General features: G+C 37.2%; 1 protein-coding gene across 2 annotated transcripts; it reads right to left on the bottom strand.

Moving 5' to 3' along the window:
* Positions 1–9,192: 9,192 nt before the first annotated feature.
* On the bottom strand, positions 9,193–11,581 carry LOC138910676 (uncharacterized). Of its 2 annotated transcripts, XR_011415823.1 has the most exons (5): positions 11,459–11,581; positions 10,319–10,501; positions 10,042–10,208; positions 9,832–9,907; positions 9,193–9,671 (listed from the first exon to the last, which is right to left on the bottom strand). XR_011415823.1 is itself a non-coding variant. In XM_070201862.1 (4 exons), exons 2-4 carry the CDS (start codon positions 10,368–10,370, stop codon positions 9,399–9,401), a joined length of 492 nt encoding a protein of 163 aa, XP_070057963.1. In that variant the 5' UTR covers positions 10,371–10,501; positions 11,459–11,581; the 3' UTR covers positions 9,193–9,398. The 2 variants fall into 2 exon arrangements, 1 of the variants encoding a protein (XP_070057963.1); XM_070201862.1 differs by lacking the exon at positions 9,832–9,907.
* Positions 11,582–18,477: the final 6,896 nt, after the last annotated feature.

The following is an 18,477-nucleotide window of genomic DNA, read 5'->3' as shown; positions in this document are numbered from 1 at the left end:
TCAAAGAGTAGACTACTTAATCTACTTGGGCATTACAATTCAAATCATATATGCAGGAAGACAGAGTGCATGCTCTAACTTAACTTGCCAACACCAAACATATCAAAAGGTATCTCCGAGCACCTCAGTTTTCTCCCTTATCCTACTTAAAAAAAAAAAAAAAAAAACACCCGGTTCGAGCTACACCCTTGAAAAAGAACCGACGTCCAAAGAAAAATCAAGGGATACTACCTAACTATCAAAAATAAAATAAAAGAAAATCTTTTTGGTATTTTTAATCGGACTTTAATCCCTCAAGAAAATTGTCCAACAGATCCATTGTCGGAAAAAGTCCAAGTTTTTGTTAATTTTTATTTTATTTTATGTAATCTAGCTAATTAGACTATGTTAGTCTTAAACTAAGCTAAAAGGTGATAAAAAAATTAAAAAAATAATAACACTAAAAAAAAGTTTTATACAATTCAAGGAGTATTCCCCCACCCCACACTTAAACAATACATAGTCCCCGATGCATAATAAATTCAAAAATAAAGTAAGGTGGAAAGAAAGAACTCCCTGTTAGTCGGAGTCTGCCTCATCAGGATGCCAACCAGCTGCGGCAATGGGCTCATCATCATCTCCTAAGGGTACCAAAGCCATTGGTCCCATAACTTCATCATCATCCGCATCCTCATTATCAGATTCCTTGTCAGTGTTTTCATCCTCAGACGGATGAACAGGATTGCTTGGTGTTATGCCCAACATCTCCTTGGAAGAACTGGAGAGATCACTTCGCAATCGCGTGCGCTCCTCATCTGACACCCCAAGCCTGCTCATAATAACATTGAGGGATTTGTAAAGATACCTGTTGAAATTTTCGTCTCTCTCATTCCTAGCACCTTGGGTAAACTTGGATGTGTACTCTAGCATGGATGTGATGTCTAACAATACCGTGGGTGCCTCCACTACCTCATCATAGCCAGGGTACTCTGGTACCCCACGAGAGAGCATGTATTGTGTCAGGATGTTGCCAAAAAAGACCCTTTTGATCCTTCCTCCAAAACGGGTGCGGGTCATCTCCCCAAGCATGAGCTCACCCACATTTATGGGGCGCCCGGTCATCAAAAAGTATATCACGCACACTCAAGCTCGAGTGCACTCACTATTATGCTCAACGGGCATTAATCTAGCTTGCACAAAGTTTTGCGAGACCTTGGTCGTTTTGTTGAAGTCGAACCGGAGCATTTCAAGGTGAATATTTCCCTTAGTTCGCGTCCATTTTGCATTAGAATCAACGCCACAAAGTGTGTGACGTATTGCTTGGTAGCGTGGACTTTTGACGAACTTTCGAAGCCTTCGCGGGTTAGGGCTATCAACTCCCAAAAAATGACACAAGGCTTCCCTATCCATTGGAATTTCCTTTCCTCTGACCCACGACTCGTCATTTTTCTCATTCCAGTTGGTATATAACTCTCTTACCATGCTGAGATTTGCAGGGCCCGGACATTCGAGGAGCTTATCCATCTTTTTTTCAATCAATGTAGCAAGTACATATGGGAAGTTCCATTCTAAAGCCTTCACATTTATCCCCATTTCAGACACATATCTCCCATATGGAACAAAAGTATCATGCCATTTGATGGCGTCATCCCGAACAAGTTCCACTCGAGGCCATGGTGGCCTCGTAGATCCGCTAGCCACTTGCTTTCCCTTGGCTTGTCGGGAAGAGCTCTCGCCTTGCTTGCGTTTCTTTGGAGGGGGAGCAGTAGTGGAGGACTTCCCCACCCCTTTTTCTTTAGCGGTATCGTCACGAGCCATAACAACCTACATATGATAAACACAAAGATGAGAATGAATCAAGAGATATTGCCTAAGGTCATCGTGAGAGGCAAGATGACTCCACACTTAAACCGAAGGCTATGTATAATTGAATCATAATATTGATTCAATGTGCACCAATGTGTCATCACAAGGCTATAGGTACTTAGACTTCCCTATGCCATAAAATTCAATTAGTCTAACATGGCCGTAACTTAACTATGGTGCAAGCATAACAAAGCTAAAGTCTACATTACTACACTATTTTAGTACACTAACTACAACTTACAAAAGTTTACAACAAGATACAATACCCCAAAACACCCCACACTTCGCCCAAACTCATATACAACTACACTCGGCTACTTAGACTTCACCGGTATTCAAATTTACTCTCTTAAGCATTTTAGCAAACACCTTGTGGGCATCAATTTTGCTCTTCTATTTCAACAATGGTGGGAGAAGGTGGGCCTCTCAAATTTACATGAAGTAGAGGGAATTATAGTTTACTACTTCAAACACAACTGCACAACCATTTTTTTTTTGCACTAATTTCGTGTATAATTATTGCACCCACAATAACATCAAAGTATGTTTAAGAGACCTAGGGGATTTGAGAATTGGGGGAGAAAGAAGACTACAAATACTCTAAGAACTTTCAAAATACAAGAAAAGAGATAACAAGAAGAACATACCTTAGAGTCTTGAGATGGAATTGAGCAAGGAAGATTGAAGAATATGAGAACTTGAGAGAAAAGAGGAGAAGATGAGCGGACAGTGTTCATCGTTTTTGGAGAAAAAAGGGTTTTTTTTGGGTTTTAGCTATTTTAATTTAGGTGGGGGATGGGTTTGGGTAATAGGGTATGGGTTGGGTTGTGTGTGTATATGGGTAATTGGGTAGGGTATTTTTAATTAAACAAAGAAAACAAAAATAAAGAAAAAATAAAAAAAATTACATACCTGACCCGCTAGACCATCGCCCCACGCTGGGGCTGGCGTTGAAACTTCAGAGATACTGGAAAGTGCGCCCCAGGCAGCGTGGGGCGCTGGCCTAGGCGCTCAATTCGCTGATTTTTTTATTTATTTTTAAAATAAACAATTCCGACTACTCGAGCACTCAATATATACATTACACACATTTCACACCATTTCAACCTACAAAGAAAAAATTATGGCCTATAAAAGAAAAAAAAACTATGCTTCGAAAGCGGTAAAAATTGGGTTGCCTCCCAACGAGCGCCTGATTTAACGTCGCGGCACGACTCAACACGTGTTTAAGCATCTGCCAAGTCCACTGAGGTCTTGTGACGTGCAATATCACCACCCCAATAATGTTTTATTCTCTGGCCATTTACCAAGAAGGTACCACTTGAGCTCGTATCACGCAGTTTCACCGCTCCGTGAGGCCTCACACTTACCACAACAAAAGGACCTGCCCAACGAGACTTAAGCTTTCCAGGGAATAGCTTCAACCTTGAATTGAACAAGAGAACTTCTTGACCCGGCTCAAACTCTCGATGTTGAATGTGATTGTCATGCCACCTCATCGTCTTTTATTTATATAATTTGGCATTTTCATATGCGTGCAATCGAAACTCATCAAGCTCGTGTTGCAACAACCTATTCTCACTAGCTGAGTCCATATCCATATTTAGCTTTTTGATCGCCTAATAAGTTTTATGTTCAAGCTCGACGGGCAAGTGGCATGCCTTCCCATAAACGAACCTGTACGGAGAAGTACCTATGGGAGTCTTGTATGCAGTTCGATATGCCCATAATGCATCATCCAGCTTCCCGGCCTAGTCTTTTCTATTTCCACTTACTGTTTTCTCCAGAATCTGCTTTACCTCTCTGTTTGAAACTTCTACTTGACCACTCGTTTGGGGATGATAGGCAGTGAAAACTTTGTGCTTAACTCCATACTTTGCAAGAACATTATTCAGCAATTTGTTACAAAAGTGAGTTCTCCGTCGCTTATTAACACTCTTGGAGTCCCAAAACGCGTGAAGATGTGCTTCTTTACAAAGCTTACCACTACCTTTGCGTCATTAGTAGGAAGAGCAATGGCCTCCACCCACTTAGAAACATAGTCGACCGCCACCAAGATGTACCTGTGCCCATTAGAATATGGGAACAGTCCCATGAAATCAATCCCCCAAACATCAAAAATCTCTACTGCCAGAATATTTTGCAAGGGCATATCGTGCTTCCTTGCGATAGTTCCGCTTCTTTGGCATCTGTCACAATTTTTAACAAAGGCATGTGCATCCTTAAATAATTTTAGCCAATAAAAACCTGATTGTAGCACTTTTTGGGCGGTTCTAACCCCACCGTGATGACCTCCATATGGCGAAGCATGGTAGTCATGCAATATAGCATTCATCTCTTCCTCAGGAACACACCTTCGCACCAACTGATCTACGCATTGCCTATATAAGAATGGCTCATCCCATATGTAGAGCCTCACATCATGTAAGAATCTTCTTCTATTATCAGGTGTCAATTCTAGTGGTGTCACCCCACTTGCAATAAAATTCACATAATCCGCATACCATGGGGCTTCACCTGAGGTGACTGCTAATAACTACTCATCAGGAAATGTTTCTTTGATTGACCCTCCTTCAGCTACATGGTTCCGACTTTCTAATCTGGACAAGTGATCAGCCACTTGATTTTCTGTCTATTTTCGATCTCGAATCTCTAAGTCAAATTCTTGCAAGAGGAGGACCCAACGAATCAGCCTCGACTTGGCATATTTCTTTTCAAACAAGTATCTGATAGTTGAATGATCTGTGTAGACGATAACTTTGGTTCCTACTAGATAAGATCTGAACTTGTCAAACGCCCACACCACTGCAAGCAACTCTTTTTCAGTAACTGTATAATTCATCTGAGCTGGATTCATAGTTTTGCTCACATAATAAATGGAGTGAAATATTTTATTCCTTCTTTGCCCCAAAACAGCTCCGATTGCTATGTCACTTGCATCGCACATCAACTCATATGGCAGTCCCCAATCTGGGGCGATGATAATTGGTGCAGTCACCAACCTTCCCTTCAGCTCCTCAAATGCTTTCAGACATGCATCATCAAACTTGAAGCTGACATCTTTCTCTAGAAGCCTGCAAAATGGAGAAGAAATTTTCGAAAAATCTTTAATGAATCGACGATAAAAACCTGCATGGCCCAAGAAACTGCGAATGCCTTTGACGGATGTCAGTGGGGGCAATTTTTCAATCGCCTCCACCTTTGATTTATCCACCTGCAGACCATTTTTTGACACCTTGTGCCCCAAGACTATACCTTCACGTACCATGAAATGACACTTTTCCCAGTTTAGTACCAAGTTTGTCTCTTCACACCTAGCAAGCACTTTATCAAGGTTCATTAAACAATTATCAAAAGAACACCCAAACACAGAAAAATCATCCATGAACACTTCCACAAATCTTTCAACCATGTCAGTAAAAATAGCCATCATGCACCTTTGAAAAGCCGCAGGTGCATTACAGAGACCAAAGGGCATTCTCATGAACGCATACGTGCCATAGAGACACGTAAATGTGGTTTTCTCTTGGTCCTCTGGGGTTATAGCAATCTGATTATACCCCGAATAACCATCTAGGAAATAGTAGTATTCTTGGCCAGCTAACCTATCAAGTATTTGATCAATGAAAGGGAGGGGAAAGTGGTCCTTTCGGGTGACATTGTTCAATTTTCTATAATCTATGCAAATTCTCCACCCAGTGACAGTTCTTGTAGGAATTAAGTCATTATTTTCATTAACCACTACAGGCATCCCCTCTTTTTTAGGCACACATTGAATGTGGCTTACCCATTTGCTATCAGAGATTGGGAATACAATACCTGCATCAAGCCACTTAATCACTTCTTTTCTTACCACCTCTTTCATGATTGGATTTAGGCGACGTTGTTGCTCTACACTTTGCTTGTGTCCGTCCTCCATGAGGATTTTATACATGCAGAAAGCTGGGCTAATGCCTTTAATGTCAGACATCGTCCACCCAATTGCTCGCTTGTGCTCACGTAGCACTCTCAACAACTTTTCTTCCTGCAATTTAGACAAGTCAGAAGAAACAATAACAGGTAAAGTGTCAGAACTACCCAAATAAGCATGTTGAAGGTGAGGGGGTAGGGGTTTAAGCTCCAATTTTGGAGCTTCTTCAATTGACGGCTTTGGAGGAGATCCACTTGGCCTATTCAGGGGCTCAAACGGGTGTATTCCATGCATGTAATCACAAGATGCATCTAGGATATGCATCATCTCCTCAACCTTATCATCAATCTCCAAGCTATCGAACAACATGAGTGCTTTTTTCTAGAGAATCGTCTAGATATACACTCGTGTCAAGAAGTTTCTCATCCACCTCCACAACAGATATCATAGAGAGCTCCTCATAGTGGCGGGGAAGTTAGATCGCTTTGTAGACATTAAAAACTGCTTCCTCGTTGTCCACCCTCATAATCATTTTTCCCTCTCTCACTTTAATTATTGCATCGCCAGTAGCCAAGAGAGGTCGTCCCAATATGATTGGAACTTGTTCATCAGCCTCAAAATCTAGAATAATGAAGTCAGCTGGGAAGATAAATTTTCCAATTTGCAGTAATACATCTTCAATCACTCCTTCAGGGTAGGCTATGGACCTATCAGCTAATTGCAACATCACAGTAGTTGGTCTTGGAGCTCCCAGACCCAATTGCTTAAACAAGGACAAGGGCATTAGATTTATGCTCTCCCCCAAATCACAAAGAGCACGACCCACGTCAATATTACCAATTCGCACAGGGATGGTGAAGCTGCCAGGATCCTTAAGCTTTTGAGGAAGCTTGTTTTGGACCCTTGAAGTTCACTCCTCAGTAAGTGCAACTGTCTCGAACTCAGTCACTTTCCTCTTGTGAGCCACTATATCTTTTATGTACTTAGCATATTTTGGAATTTCACGAAGTACATCCACTAATGGAATATTCAATTGAACCTGGCTCAACATAGAGAGAAATTTGTTGAACATGCGATCATCATTCTTTTTCTGCAATCTCTGGGGGAAATGTGGTGGTGGCCTTGTAGCCTCCACTAGTTCTGAACCTGCATCATTTTTCTTTAACTCGTGTATTGCCTTAAGGATCAGCTCCCTCTCAGGTATAGGCTTTTCCTTTCTCTTCTTTGGCACTTCTTCTAGTTCTCTCCCGTTTCTGAGTGTAACTGCATTACCTTGAGGGTTCTTCTCTGTATCACTAGGAAGAGCACCTGCATGTCTAGTGTTTTGATTTGCTGCTAACTGTCCCATTTTCCTCTCAAGATTTCTGAAATCGGTCATGAGCTGTTGATTATCAAGCAACAACTTCTTCAGCAAGTCATTCGTACTCTCTTATGTTTGTAGGGGTGGTTTCTGAGGTTGATTAAAATTTCCTTGGGGCCTATACTGATTCTGATTCTGTTGATTTCCTCCCCATGAGAAGTTAGGATGATTCCTCCAATTTGGATTGTAAGTATTCCCATATTGTGCATGCTGATTCATTGGACCTCTGCTCTGTTGCCCCACATAGTATATAGATTCAGGATTCTTGGGGCACATGTCACTCATATGACTGTCACCACATAGTTCGCAGCAAATAGACATCGGCTGTACATGTTGCATCTGTTGTGTTTGTTGCATTGTCATTCTATTCATCTGATTTGCCAATTTTACTATATCGGCTCTCATGGCTGAGAAGTCATCAAGCTCAATCAACCCGGATGCCTTCTGTTTAATTTCCCTTCGTGAGTCCCCATCTCCTTGCCAATTATGGTCATTAGCAGTGAAGTTATTTAGCAAGAGTTGTATTTCACTATACGGCCTCTCCATGCAACTACCCCCACAAGATGAATCAAGATTCATCTTTGATGCCTCATCTAGCCCATCAACAAAAGTGTGAACCAATACCTCATCAGTCTGACAATGATGCGGGCAGTCTCTGAGTAGCTTATTATATCTTTCCCAAACTTGACGAAGTGTCTCGCCATCTCGTTGTTGGAACCCAAGAATTTGGCTCCTCAGCGACTTTGTCTTCTTAGTGGGGAGAAACTTGATTAAGAATTTCCTTGCTAGATCATCCCAAGTGTGGATTGAGTTCGCGGGCTCCTTTTGCAACAATTCCTTAGCTTTCCCCAACAGTGAAAAGGGAAATAGTGTCAGCCTGACATAGTCCTTGAAAACGTTCGGATAATTGTAAGTGTCCGTAATTTCCAAGAAGTTCTGAATGTTCCTCTGCGGGTCCTCATGAGATAGATCCACATATTGCCCTGTGGACTAAATCAGCCGTACCATGTACTGTTTGAGTTCAAAATGCCCCGTGATATCAGGCTTCACAATAGCCTGAGTCATATTCGCAAGATTGGGCCTTGCGGTTTCTATCACCGCACGCTCTTCATTACCTGCCATCTCTGTTGGCTGTGGTTGAACTACAATGTCCAACTCTCCCTCTATTCTAGTTTTTGTTTCGACTTCCCTCCCTACTCTATGAAGTGTTCGTTCAATTTCTGGATCAAAAGGAAGGAGGTTGTTTGCACTTCTACTCCTCCGCATTCAAGAGAAGATCCTGCGTTAACACAAACAAGGCAAACTGAAAATTAAAGCTTGAACAAATAACTAATAAAAGCTCAACTCAGTCAAGTAGCTAATTTCTAAGTCCCCGGCAACGGCGCCAAAAACTTGTTGCGACCAAACACACTAACACAAGTATACGTGGTCGTCAAGTAATAGAGTAGTGAGTAGAGTATCGTTCCCACAAAGACTTATGATTCACTTTTGACTAATTCAAACTTAAATAGCTTATCGATTCAAGCGATTTCTTACAAAATAGATAATTTTCTAATTTACTACCTAAAAACTATCAAGTAATGAAATACTAGAAATCAACCACAACACTTAAATAGTTTTGAATAACAATCAATAGGAGATAATATTCCAGGGTCACGGGTTATCTAACAATCATGTTGCATTCTTAGCTTAAAATAACTAATTGATTTATCTGGATTGTTGATTGACAGGGTTGATATTACTCATAAGAATTTGTCGAGTCCTTACTCGCCTATTTAAGCTAACTTAATACCTATATGTCTATGGAATTATGATTAACAAGAACACATTTACGAATTATGATTAACAAGAACACATTTACAATTCCTGTATTGCAACCGAGCAAGGCAATTAGGTATATGTCTATCCTAATTGCGAATTCGTTCCCTGATGCCCGGGTTTAAGAACTTGCTCTATTTAATTCTATATGCAATCTAGAATTCCCACTTTCGAATTCAACTCTAGATTCGTAGATAGTATTTCACTGTTAGCTACTCAGCAAAATAATTAAAAACAGAATTAAATAAACAACCCAATATGATAAAATCAACTTCGTCAAATTAAACTTCAAACGTCAACATTCATGTATACCCATGACCCTAGAACAATAGGGTTCTTAGCCACTCATGTTCATACAATCATCAAAAATAATGTTTTCAAACATAAAATCAATGAATACTAGGAAAGGGATGGAAGAATTGATCAAATCCTTGCTTCCGAGTGTTTGGCGCCTCCCTCTTCTCTCTAAATCACGTCTCCCCCTTCAAAAATAGGTTTAAGTTGGCTTTTATATGAGTTGGGGGCGTCTAGGAGTCGAAATAACCGAGTCCTAGTCGAAAAAGGACACTTTCCCGTCTTGAGCGTCCAGGGCAGCGTGGGACGCTGGCCCTGGCGCTCAGATATTTTGGCTGCTGTAAATTGCGCCACAGCCAGGCCCTCAAATCTCACTTTTTGCGTTTTTGTCCCGATTTCGCTCCAATTCGCGCTCTTTCGTCCCAAATTGCATCCGAATGATCCCTACACATAGAAATACCAAAATTTAGCATAAATAATCATATTAAACATATCAAATCGTCGAGACATGAGCAAAATGTGAGATGATATATATCAAAATATGCATATATTAAGCCAATGAGCCGATTATCATTGAGACACTGCAAAGGGAAAAGACGCCCACCTTATTAACAGTAGTTCTACAGCAATCCCAACAATTGTAAAATCATTCGTAGACAAAATCAGCGTGCAACCAGCACCTATATATGTTAATTACTCATATGATAAAATGATATAATCTCTCAAGCAAACATATATAACAGTACAACTGGTTTAATTCATATCTTCCACAAGCAAAATGCATCAGAAGCAAATAAGCAATAGGAAAACATACCTCTTGGAAAGCTTTCATTGGGGCACCACATGCACCCACATCAATGCTATTTGAAGTCGCAACAGCTGAGGAGGCAGGATCAGTAACGTCATATCTAATCACACGCGGGCCTAACACGGCATCCACTGCCCTATGACCGACTGCATTTCCACTACAAAAGGCCATTCCTATTGTTCACCATCAGAATAAGAGCATTTAGCACATAGTATTTATTAAAGATAGATAATTCATATTTTCAGAATCTGCTATATGGTCTATTTGGAAGATGACCACTAACCATCAGCAAACGAAGAGCCAAGACCTCCTGCCGCAGGTTGACTCTGCAACATATGGAAATCAATATTCTAAGTTGTCAAAATACTTATAATTCGGGTGTGCAGCCAAAATTGTGGGCTCTTCTTTGGCTTGTTGGCAGCAGGACGAGGAGATGACCGAGATGACGACCATGGTAACCAGCTTCCTGCAAAATCAAAGCTTTGGGTGATAAGTATGGGAATATGATCCAGGATTCATTAAGGCCATGGTGTCATATCCTTACGTACAGCAAAGTCCGCAATAATACTACCAATATTTTATTTTCCAATTAAAAAAAAATACTACCAATATTTAATACTAGTGTACAAGAAGATGCAGAACCTTGTCAACTTCTATCCATCTCTCTCAAATTTGTTACTAATCCGCACCTAATTACACTTGAATGAATCATCAGTATATTCACAATGTGGTTACATAGTACTACGCATACTCCCTGGTGCCATATATCTTAATTAAATACCCAGAAATTTATTAGTTTGTAGTACCTTCAAATTGTCCATGTCGCTTAACAGTTCTACATCAGGAATTTGTATAGTATAACGTAAAATGTTCTCTACTAAGAAGTTCAATAAAGGATTTTCTAACTTAGATGTATGATAATCTATAAGGTATTAAGGTGTATGATGAGGATATCTTTGTTTTTGAGTATTAAAGAATGGTGTAAGAAGCAAGTCTATACAGATCTGTGCAAGTTAAATAGTTGATTGGGTAAGTGAATATTATATGAACAATTTCAACAATTCACTGCAAACAAATTCATTATACCAATAGCATGTTCCGTGTACCAAAATCTTTTCTGAAGTCCTACCAACAATATTTTTCGTTGTGCCAAATAAATTTTCAACATACTAAAACACACCCGACATGACAATATCAATAGGTTGATATATATATATATATATATATATATATTTGATCAAGAAGTGGCGGCGTAGCATATATGCATTTCACATGGCATCCATATGTATACACAACTAGACCCTACAAACACCGCATTAATTCACCCTAAAAAAAATATAAATGCAAATAAATAAGACAAAAATTAACCAAAAAAGTTAAGGAAACTCAAGAAGTACAGAAAGGAAAATCAGGAAGTACAAACCTCCGCCACCGGAGCTCCGACCACTGGAACTCCAACCGCCGCCTCCACCGCCACCACGGAGAAGAGCTGATATAAAGAAGAAAATTAAGAAAAAAACTGGTAGTGAAATGGCCAGGTTCGGGGGCATGTATATATATATATATATATATATATATATATATGCGAGGTGGGGCCGGTGTAACTTGGGAAACAAGTCGGCTTTCGATTGGCAACCACGTGTAGGGTTTTCTTCTAGAATACTCTATTGTAGTATATGTTTTTTTACTACTTTTTCCCGTAAAATTCTCTATTTGTAATTTTGTATACTCGTATTTTTTCTGACCCGTTCATGGATAGATAAACTAAACAAAAAGGAGTCCTCAACTATTTAGACCTACAAAACGGATCTAATTAAAAAAATGGTTTATCTGGTCAAACATCTTTTACATTTTTTTAGTTCATTCGTATAATATGTTAAATTGTTTTTCTTTATTGTATTTTCCTACCAAGTAAATGATTATAGGGACGATGAATATAGAGATTCATATAGTAATTCTCAAATACGAAATTAGAGTGTTTTTCTAATTCATTTATTTATTGTATCATATCACCAAAACTACGCCCTTCCTACATCTCCAGCACAGGGAGGTAAAATAAATTTACTAAAACCATTAGGAATTTATTTTCCTCGTTCCTTTTGAGAAAAAAAATCAAAAAGTGGGTCGGGAGAGTAATTGTGATGAATAGAGTCGTAGTTTAAGAAATTTCGTTTACTTTATTAATTTCACTTTTGCGTAAATATTTCCATGATAGAATAGTGATACCCAAAAAGTATGGTAATAGTGCGCTCACTATTTTTGGAGAAAAAAATAATCTATCTATCTATATCTATTTCTATCTATCTATCTATATATATCTATCTATATTATTATAAAATTATGAATATAATATCGGTTTACAAAAATATCCTTATAATATTAAGCATAATAACTCACTTCTAGACATTAGCTCTGTAATCCTATTAGTTTTAGGACATAATACTGCAAGTTAGGAATCTTACATAATTATCTTTAAGAATCCTATTAGTATAATTAATTTCGAGTATAGACATATAATAGTACATGTTAGCATTTAAACCTAATACCTTTAGGAACACGTTAGGTTTTCTATTAGTATACTTACTTTTGTGATATAGACATATTTTTAGTCATGTAATCCTATTACTTTTAGGATATACTTCTTAAAAATTTCTATGACTAATTTAATTTGAGAATGTATTATATTGTCCAAATATTTAGAAAAAGGAGAGCCTATATTATCATAAAAGCACGAATACAACATTAATAGACCAAAATAGTCCTAAAATATTAAATAGAAGAACTCATAGGGCCGAAAGAACATAACTAAAATAACCTATTTTTTGCACTACAAGACCTTCTATTTTACTTTTTTAAATATTTAATATTTTAAAATAAATAAATTTTGTCTATTAAATTCTTATTAAAAATGTGTAGAAAAGTTTAATAAAAGTCAATTTAATAAGAATTCTCCATATTGATAGTACATTACCACTGCATAATATCCAATACCAAGAAAAAATAAAAGTAATATTAAATAGACTGCATAAAGCATTGAAATTGAGAAAAAAATAATCCCATAATATATTTTTATATTATATTTGAACTGTTTTCCTATTCAAATAATATAATTTCTTATTAATTTACAACTAAAAAATATTTAAGAATATAAGGGGTCGTTTGGTTGGAAAATAAGTTATCCCATGATTAATTATCCCGGGATTAGTTAGCCCACCCTCCCATGGGGATAAAAAAATACTACAATCCCGGGATAATTAATCCCGAAATTAGTTATACCACGATTTTATTCCAACCAAACGTGAGATAGACCCATCTCAAATTTAATCCCGGGATTAATTATCCCTCGTACCAAACGAGCCTTAAATGTGTGAGAAAGAGAAAGAAAAATAGTTGGTAAGAGTTAATACCACTAATGATTCTGCAAACATAAAGATCTAAAAGTGAAATGTTAAATCGGTCCTTTTTACTCTTTGAAAATAAAATTTATGGTGAATAAAATTATAATTAAGATTGAATATTCAAAACAAGAGATAAACTAATATCTGTATGTATTATCATCTATTGAGAATATAGACATATCAAGTGGCAGAGAAGAGTCCATCAAATTTTGTCAATTTCGTATATACAAGTGCACATTAGATTGGTGGTTACCAATCTACAATATGTAACTGAGGCCAAAGTGTATGTCCTCCTCCCTGTAATCAAAGTTTTTGAAATGTACATGTTGGAGTCCGGCATAACTCCACCATCGAGATGATGGACTTTGATTTATTTTTTTTTAAAATAAAATGAACTAATATTAAGAATCTAAATCAATATAAAATAAAATAATTTTTTTTGTTAAGACCAAATAATTAAATATCTAATTAATTATTTAAGAAGAGAATCTAATTTTATTGTACATAAATTTATTTCATAAAAAGAGAGTTAGAGATTAAAAAAAATAGAACACAAAGTAAAAAATGTTATTATAGTATTAAGAATCAAACGGTCATACAAGTGTTTGTTAAAGCACAATCAAAGCTAAATCCTGAACAAGAACAGACTTTCAAGACTATATTATAAAGAATCGACTCCGGCATAGCGGGATTACCCTTTGTAGATGCCTCCAGCGGAATCGAAATAATATTTTTATATCATGCATTATTTGCAAATGTCAAATCAAGAGGCATGATACTGTTAGTAATAATAACAAATGATGTACCAGCAACAATTTTATTATGAGGCCGCTCACTTTAGATTTGACATACCTCTTCAAACAACTAAAATAACCGTCACAAATATATCAAAGAAGAGCAATGGTACTAAATTTATAAGGAAAGCAAAATTGATAATATGGGAAGAAGCGTTTGTGGCTAAGTGTAAAAATGATCGAAACAATTGCCCAAAGTTCTGGAGATATATCGAATATCAATGAACTGTTTGGTGAAAAATTAATAGTTTGCAAGGTGATTTTTGTCAAGTACTACCAATATTTCCAAAATCAACGAAAGCAGAGACTGTAAAAATTATCTTGCCAAAATTATATGTATGGCCTCAATTGAAAAAAATTCAACTGATAAGAAATATAAAATAAGAACAGATACAATATTCAATGACTTCTTGTTTCGTGTCAGAAACAAAGAAGAGAATCTAATAAAAGATAATTTGGTTTAATCAGAACACTTAGTTATCAATCTCAACGGTAATAATAGTGCATTTAATAACAGAAATATTTCTACCATTAGATTAATTAAAACACAATTTGTGCAAATTGCATGATAGAAATTAAAAAGCTATCTTGGCTAGCAGAAATGAATATGTTGATCAATTAAATAAAAGGTTGATTGCGAACTTTTATGGTAAAAATAAAATATTTTTCAGTTTTTGACTCAACAGAAGATGATACCAACAATTACTATCAAGAAGAATACTTAAATACTTTAATACCAAATGGTCTTCTACCACACAAGTTTGTTGTCAAGTTTATTTTTTCTTACGTATGTTAGTATCACCGTATATATAATAGACTAAATTAAAATTGATCTTCCATTGCATTTTGATTTTGAAGAAAACTATGCCCATCATGCTGCTTAAAAACTTAGATACGCCGAATAACTTATGTAATAGCACATAGATAGTATATAGAAGTTTTGACAATAACGTCATACATGTAAAAAATTATGATACTGGTCAATGTGATTCTAAATATTATCCCCGAATTCAACTTTCGTCTTCTGAAACTAAAGAATATTCTTTTAAATTTGTGTGAAAATAATTTTCGGTATGTTTATATTTTGTAATTATAATAAATAAAGCACATGGACAAACATCCTAAATATTAGACTATATTTATCGCACTATATTTTCTTGCACGAACAACTATATGTTGCACCTTCTAGAGGAATATCAATATCGACAACAAGAGTTCTGGTTATGGCAGAGCTACCAAAGCATTAGAAGGAAACATACAAAAAATATCTACAAAGAAGTGTTCGGTAAGATACCATCACATTAAATACTTTTAAACTATAATACGTAATTATCTAACTAATATGACTAAATTGATTATTTGTGTAAGTTTTGATGATATTTTTTCATTTTGAATTCACGTAATATGCTAATGTAATAAGATTTTTCAGCTTTTAGATGATTTAAATGTTTAAATCATTACGTATCATTATTAACGTGCAACACATGTTTAAATGTGTGACTAGAACCAAGGATTAACATTTTACTATTCGTGCCGATTGGGCAAAGTGAACTACTAAAATTAAAATATTAAAAGTATTTTCAGAAAGCATGGACAGGAAAAGGTTAAATAACAGCATTCGTCCGTCTAAATGTTTATTGAAACAGTAACAAGAAAAATTAGAGAGCTGGATTAGAATATTTTTAATGCCAATTAATAACTTAAATCATTGTCATTCGTATAGATAATTCAGACTTACGACCATACAAGTATTTCCACTGTTGAAAAATTTACAACTCTGTCACCACCACGTCAAATCTAACACAAATTGGGCATCATAATTCATAACTAGGCACAGACAGTTTCACCTACTGCATTCGTGTGAAGATACTAGTGGAGGGTAGCCCGGGCCTAACTTTAACAAAGTTATATTATTTTATTATATTTCGATTTTAATCGCAACATTCTGTGAAGTTTCACCGGTAAGGATGACTTACTAATGTTTCAAATTCTTTGTTATTATTTGCAAGTATTAAAGTGAGATATAAAATATATCATTGTAAATAAAGGTATATGCCAATAGTATAGGGAAAAATACGATATGACACGTGGCCGCTTAAATGAAGGACACGTGGAACACAAGATGGAGATGGCCACCGAACATAGCTATTCCGCTTGTCACTGGAAGAAATAATGATCATCAAAGGAGTATTAAATGCTTTGCGCCCGGTAACATTTAATACGTAATATTTTGCAGTATTAAGGATGATGACCCGTTACAAGGAATTTGGCATTTATGTCTAACGTTACATCTTCATCAATGACCCTCATAATTGACATTAAAGAAGGGAATGATCCTAGGACCTCCTTCCCGAGACATAGCTATAAATAGAGAGCTCAGTTATCATTGTAAGGAAAGAATTTTCTGGTTAACTTACACTACATTCTATACATCGTTTTAATATAATTTTGTTCTTTTATTCTCTCGCTTTGGATCTGATCATTATTGTGCTCGGAAACCTTGTTCCCGAACTCACTAGCTCTGTCGTTCCATCTATATTCTAAGGCTAAGTATTTTATATTTCATTAGTTATTTCATTACCTTTTGGATTAAATTAATTCACTTGTCTAGAAACCACGAACAAATTTAACTGTACTATTTTTCGGGTAAACAGTTTGGTACCCACCGTGGGGCCTAGACAGCCGTGCGATTAAATTGATCTTTGCCTTTTTTACAAACATGTTTTGATTACTTTGTCTTAGCAAAAAATCACAAAAGGCAGATAACACTGTTAAGGGCACACACAACCCTGAAATTCAAGGGGAACAATCTCATTTCGAGGATTCAATCAGTGACACTCGCAATGAGAAGAACGACGCCACACCGGTACATGATAGGCGATACCCTCGACGTGTTCGGGAGGCAACTCCTGATGATGCTGATGAGGAGCATGTAACGGATGCAGTAAGGATCCTGCAAGAGCAACATGCAGTCATTCTAGGCCATCTCTCGCGGTAGGAGCAGGTTATGACGAAACTGAAGCAGGCGCTATCAGGTGCCTCAGATAATGGAAACAAGCGAGATCCAGTTCCTCCTGATGTTCCCGCAAATCAAACGACGCGAAGAGTCGACAACAACACTCCGAGGGGCGAAGTTGGCTCCGATGGGGCCGGGGGGAGCAGATCCGGCCTCAACAACGATAACGACCCGTTCAAAGAGGAACTTTTACGGTTCATAAAGGAAGTAAACGCCCGCATGGATCAAATTTCGGGCGCGCCACCAGTATTGAAAGGCCTGAATTCGAAGAAGTATGTTAAATTATCGTACAAGCTGAGTGCGGCCCCGGAATTAATCCCGAAACGGTTCAAAATGCCTGAGGTGCCAAAATATGACGGAACTTCAGATCCACATGAGCACATTACCACTTACACAACAGTAGTGAAAGGAAATGATTTGGCTCCTCACGAAATTGAGTCCGTGTTGCTGAAGAAATTTAGTCAGACTCTCCCGAGGGGAGCTTTAACGTGGTATTCACTAATAGCTCGAGCATTCCATAGATTCCTTTGAGATGCTCACGAATTCTTTCATCAAGGATAAAGCCGGTGCCAGAAAGGTGCAGGCCCGAAATGCCGACATATTCAAGATTGCGCAGGGAGAGTCCGAGTTATTACGAGAGTACGTCACCCGGTTCCATAAGGAAAAGATGTTACTACCGGCTGTGATGACCCAAAATATCATCTTTAAAATTTAATAATTAATTATATGTTATAAGACCTCGAAAAATACTATTTATTATTCCTCGACTTGCGTGCACAATCCGTAAAATTTTATAAAAAGTTTTTATGTGAAAAAATGGATTAAAATATGGATTAGAGCTTTAAAACTCAATTGAGTTAACTTTGGTCAACATTCTAAGCAAACAAACTCGGATCAGTATTTTGACAGTTCTGGTAGGTCCGTATCGTAATTTGGGACTTGGGCGTATTCCCGGAATCAAATTCCGAGGTCCCTAGCCCGAGATATGAAATTTTGATGAAAAATTAAAATGTTTAAGTTTAACTAGTGACCGGATGTCTAATTATGTGAAAACGACCCCAGAATAGAATTTTAATGATTCCAACAGTTTCGTATGGTGATTTTGGACTTAGGAGCGTGTTCGGAATTTTATTTGGAAGTCCGTAGTTAAATTAGGCTTAAAATGGCTAAAAATAAGATTTTAAGTTTGAAAGTTTGACCGAGGAGTTGACCTTTTGATATCGGAGTCGGAATC

This window comes from Nicotiana tomentosiformis, chromosome 4, assembly GCF_000390325.3.
Source record: "Nicotiana tomentosiformis chromosome 4, ASM39032v3, whole genome shotgun sequence".
In the NCBI taxonomy this organism is placed as follows: domain Eukaryota; kingdom Viridiplantae; phylum Streptophyta; class Magnoliopsida; order Solanales; family Solanaceae; genus Nicotiana; species Nicotiana tomentosiformis.
The sequence above is the reverse complement of the archived record's forward strand: the minus strand, read 5'-3'. Positions and strand labels throughout refer to the sequence as shown.

What these genes read in the sequence shown, in the direction of transcription:
- LOC138910676 (XM_070201862.1), bottom strand. Translation starts at nt 10,370, where the DNA reads ATGTTGCAGAGTCAACCTGCGGCAGGAGGTCTTGGCTCTTCGTTTGCT. An exon ending in TGGCTCTTCGTTTGCTGATG is followed by an intron (nt 10,209 to 10,318) that starts GTTAGTGGTCAT and finishes GGTGAACAATAG; the next exon opens with GAATGGCCTTTTGTAGTGGA. An exon ending in CAATGAAAGCTTTCCAAGAG is followed by an intron (nt 9,672 to 10,041) that starts GTATGTTTTCCT and finishes TTCTATGTGTAG; the next exon opens with GGATCATTCGGATGCAATTT.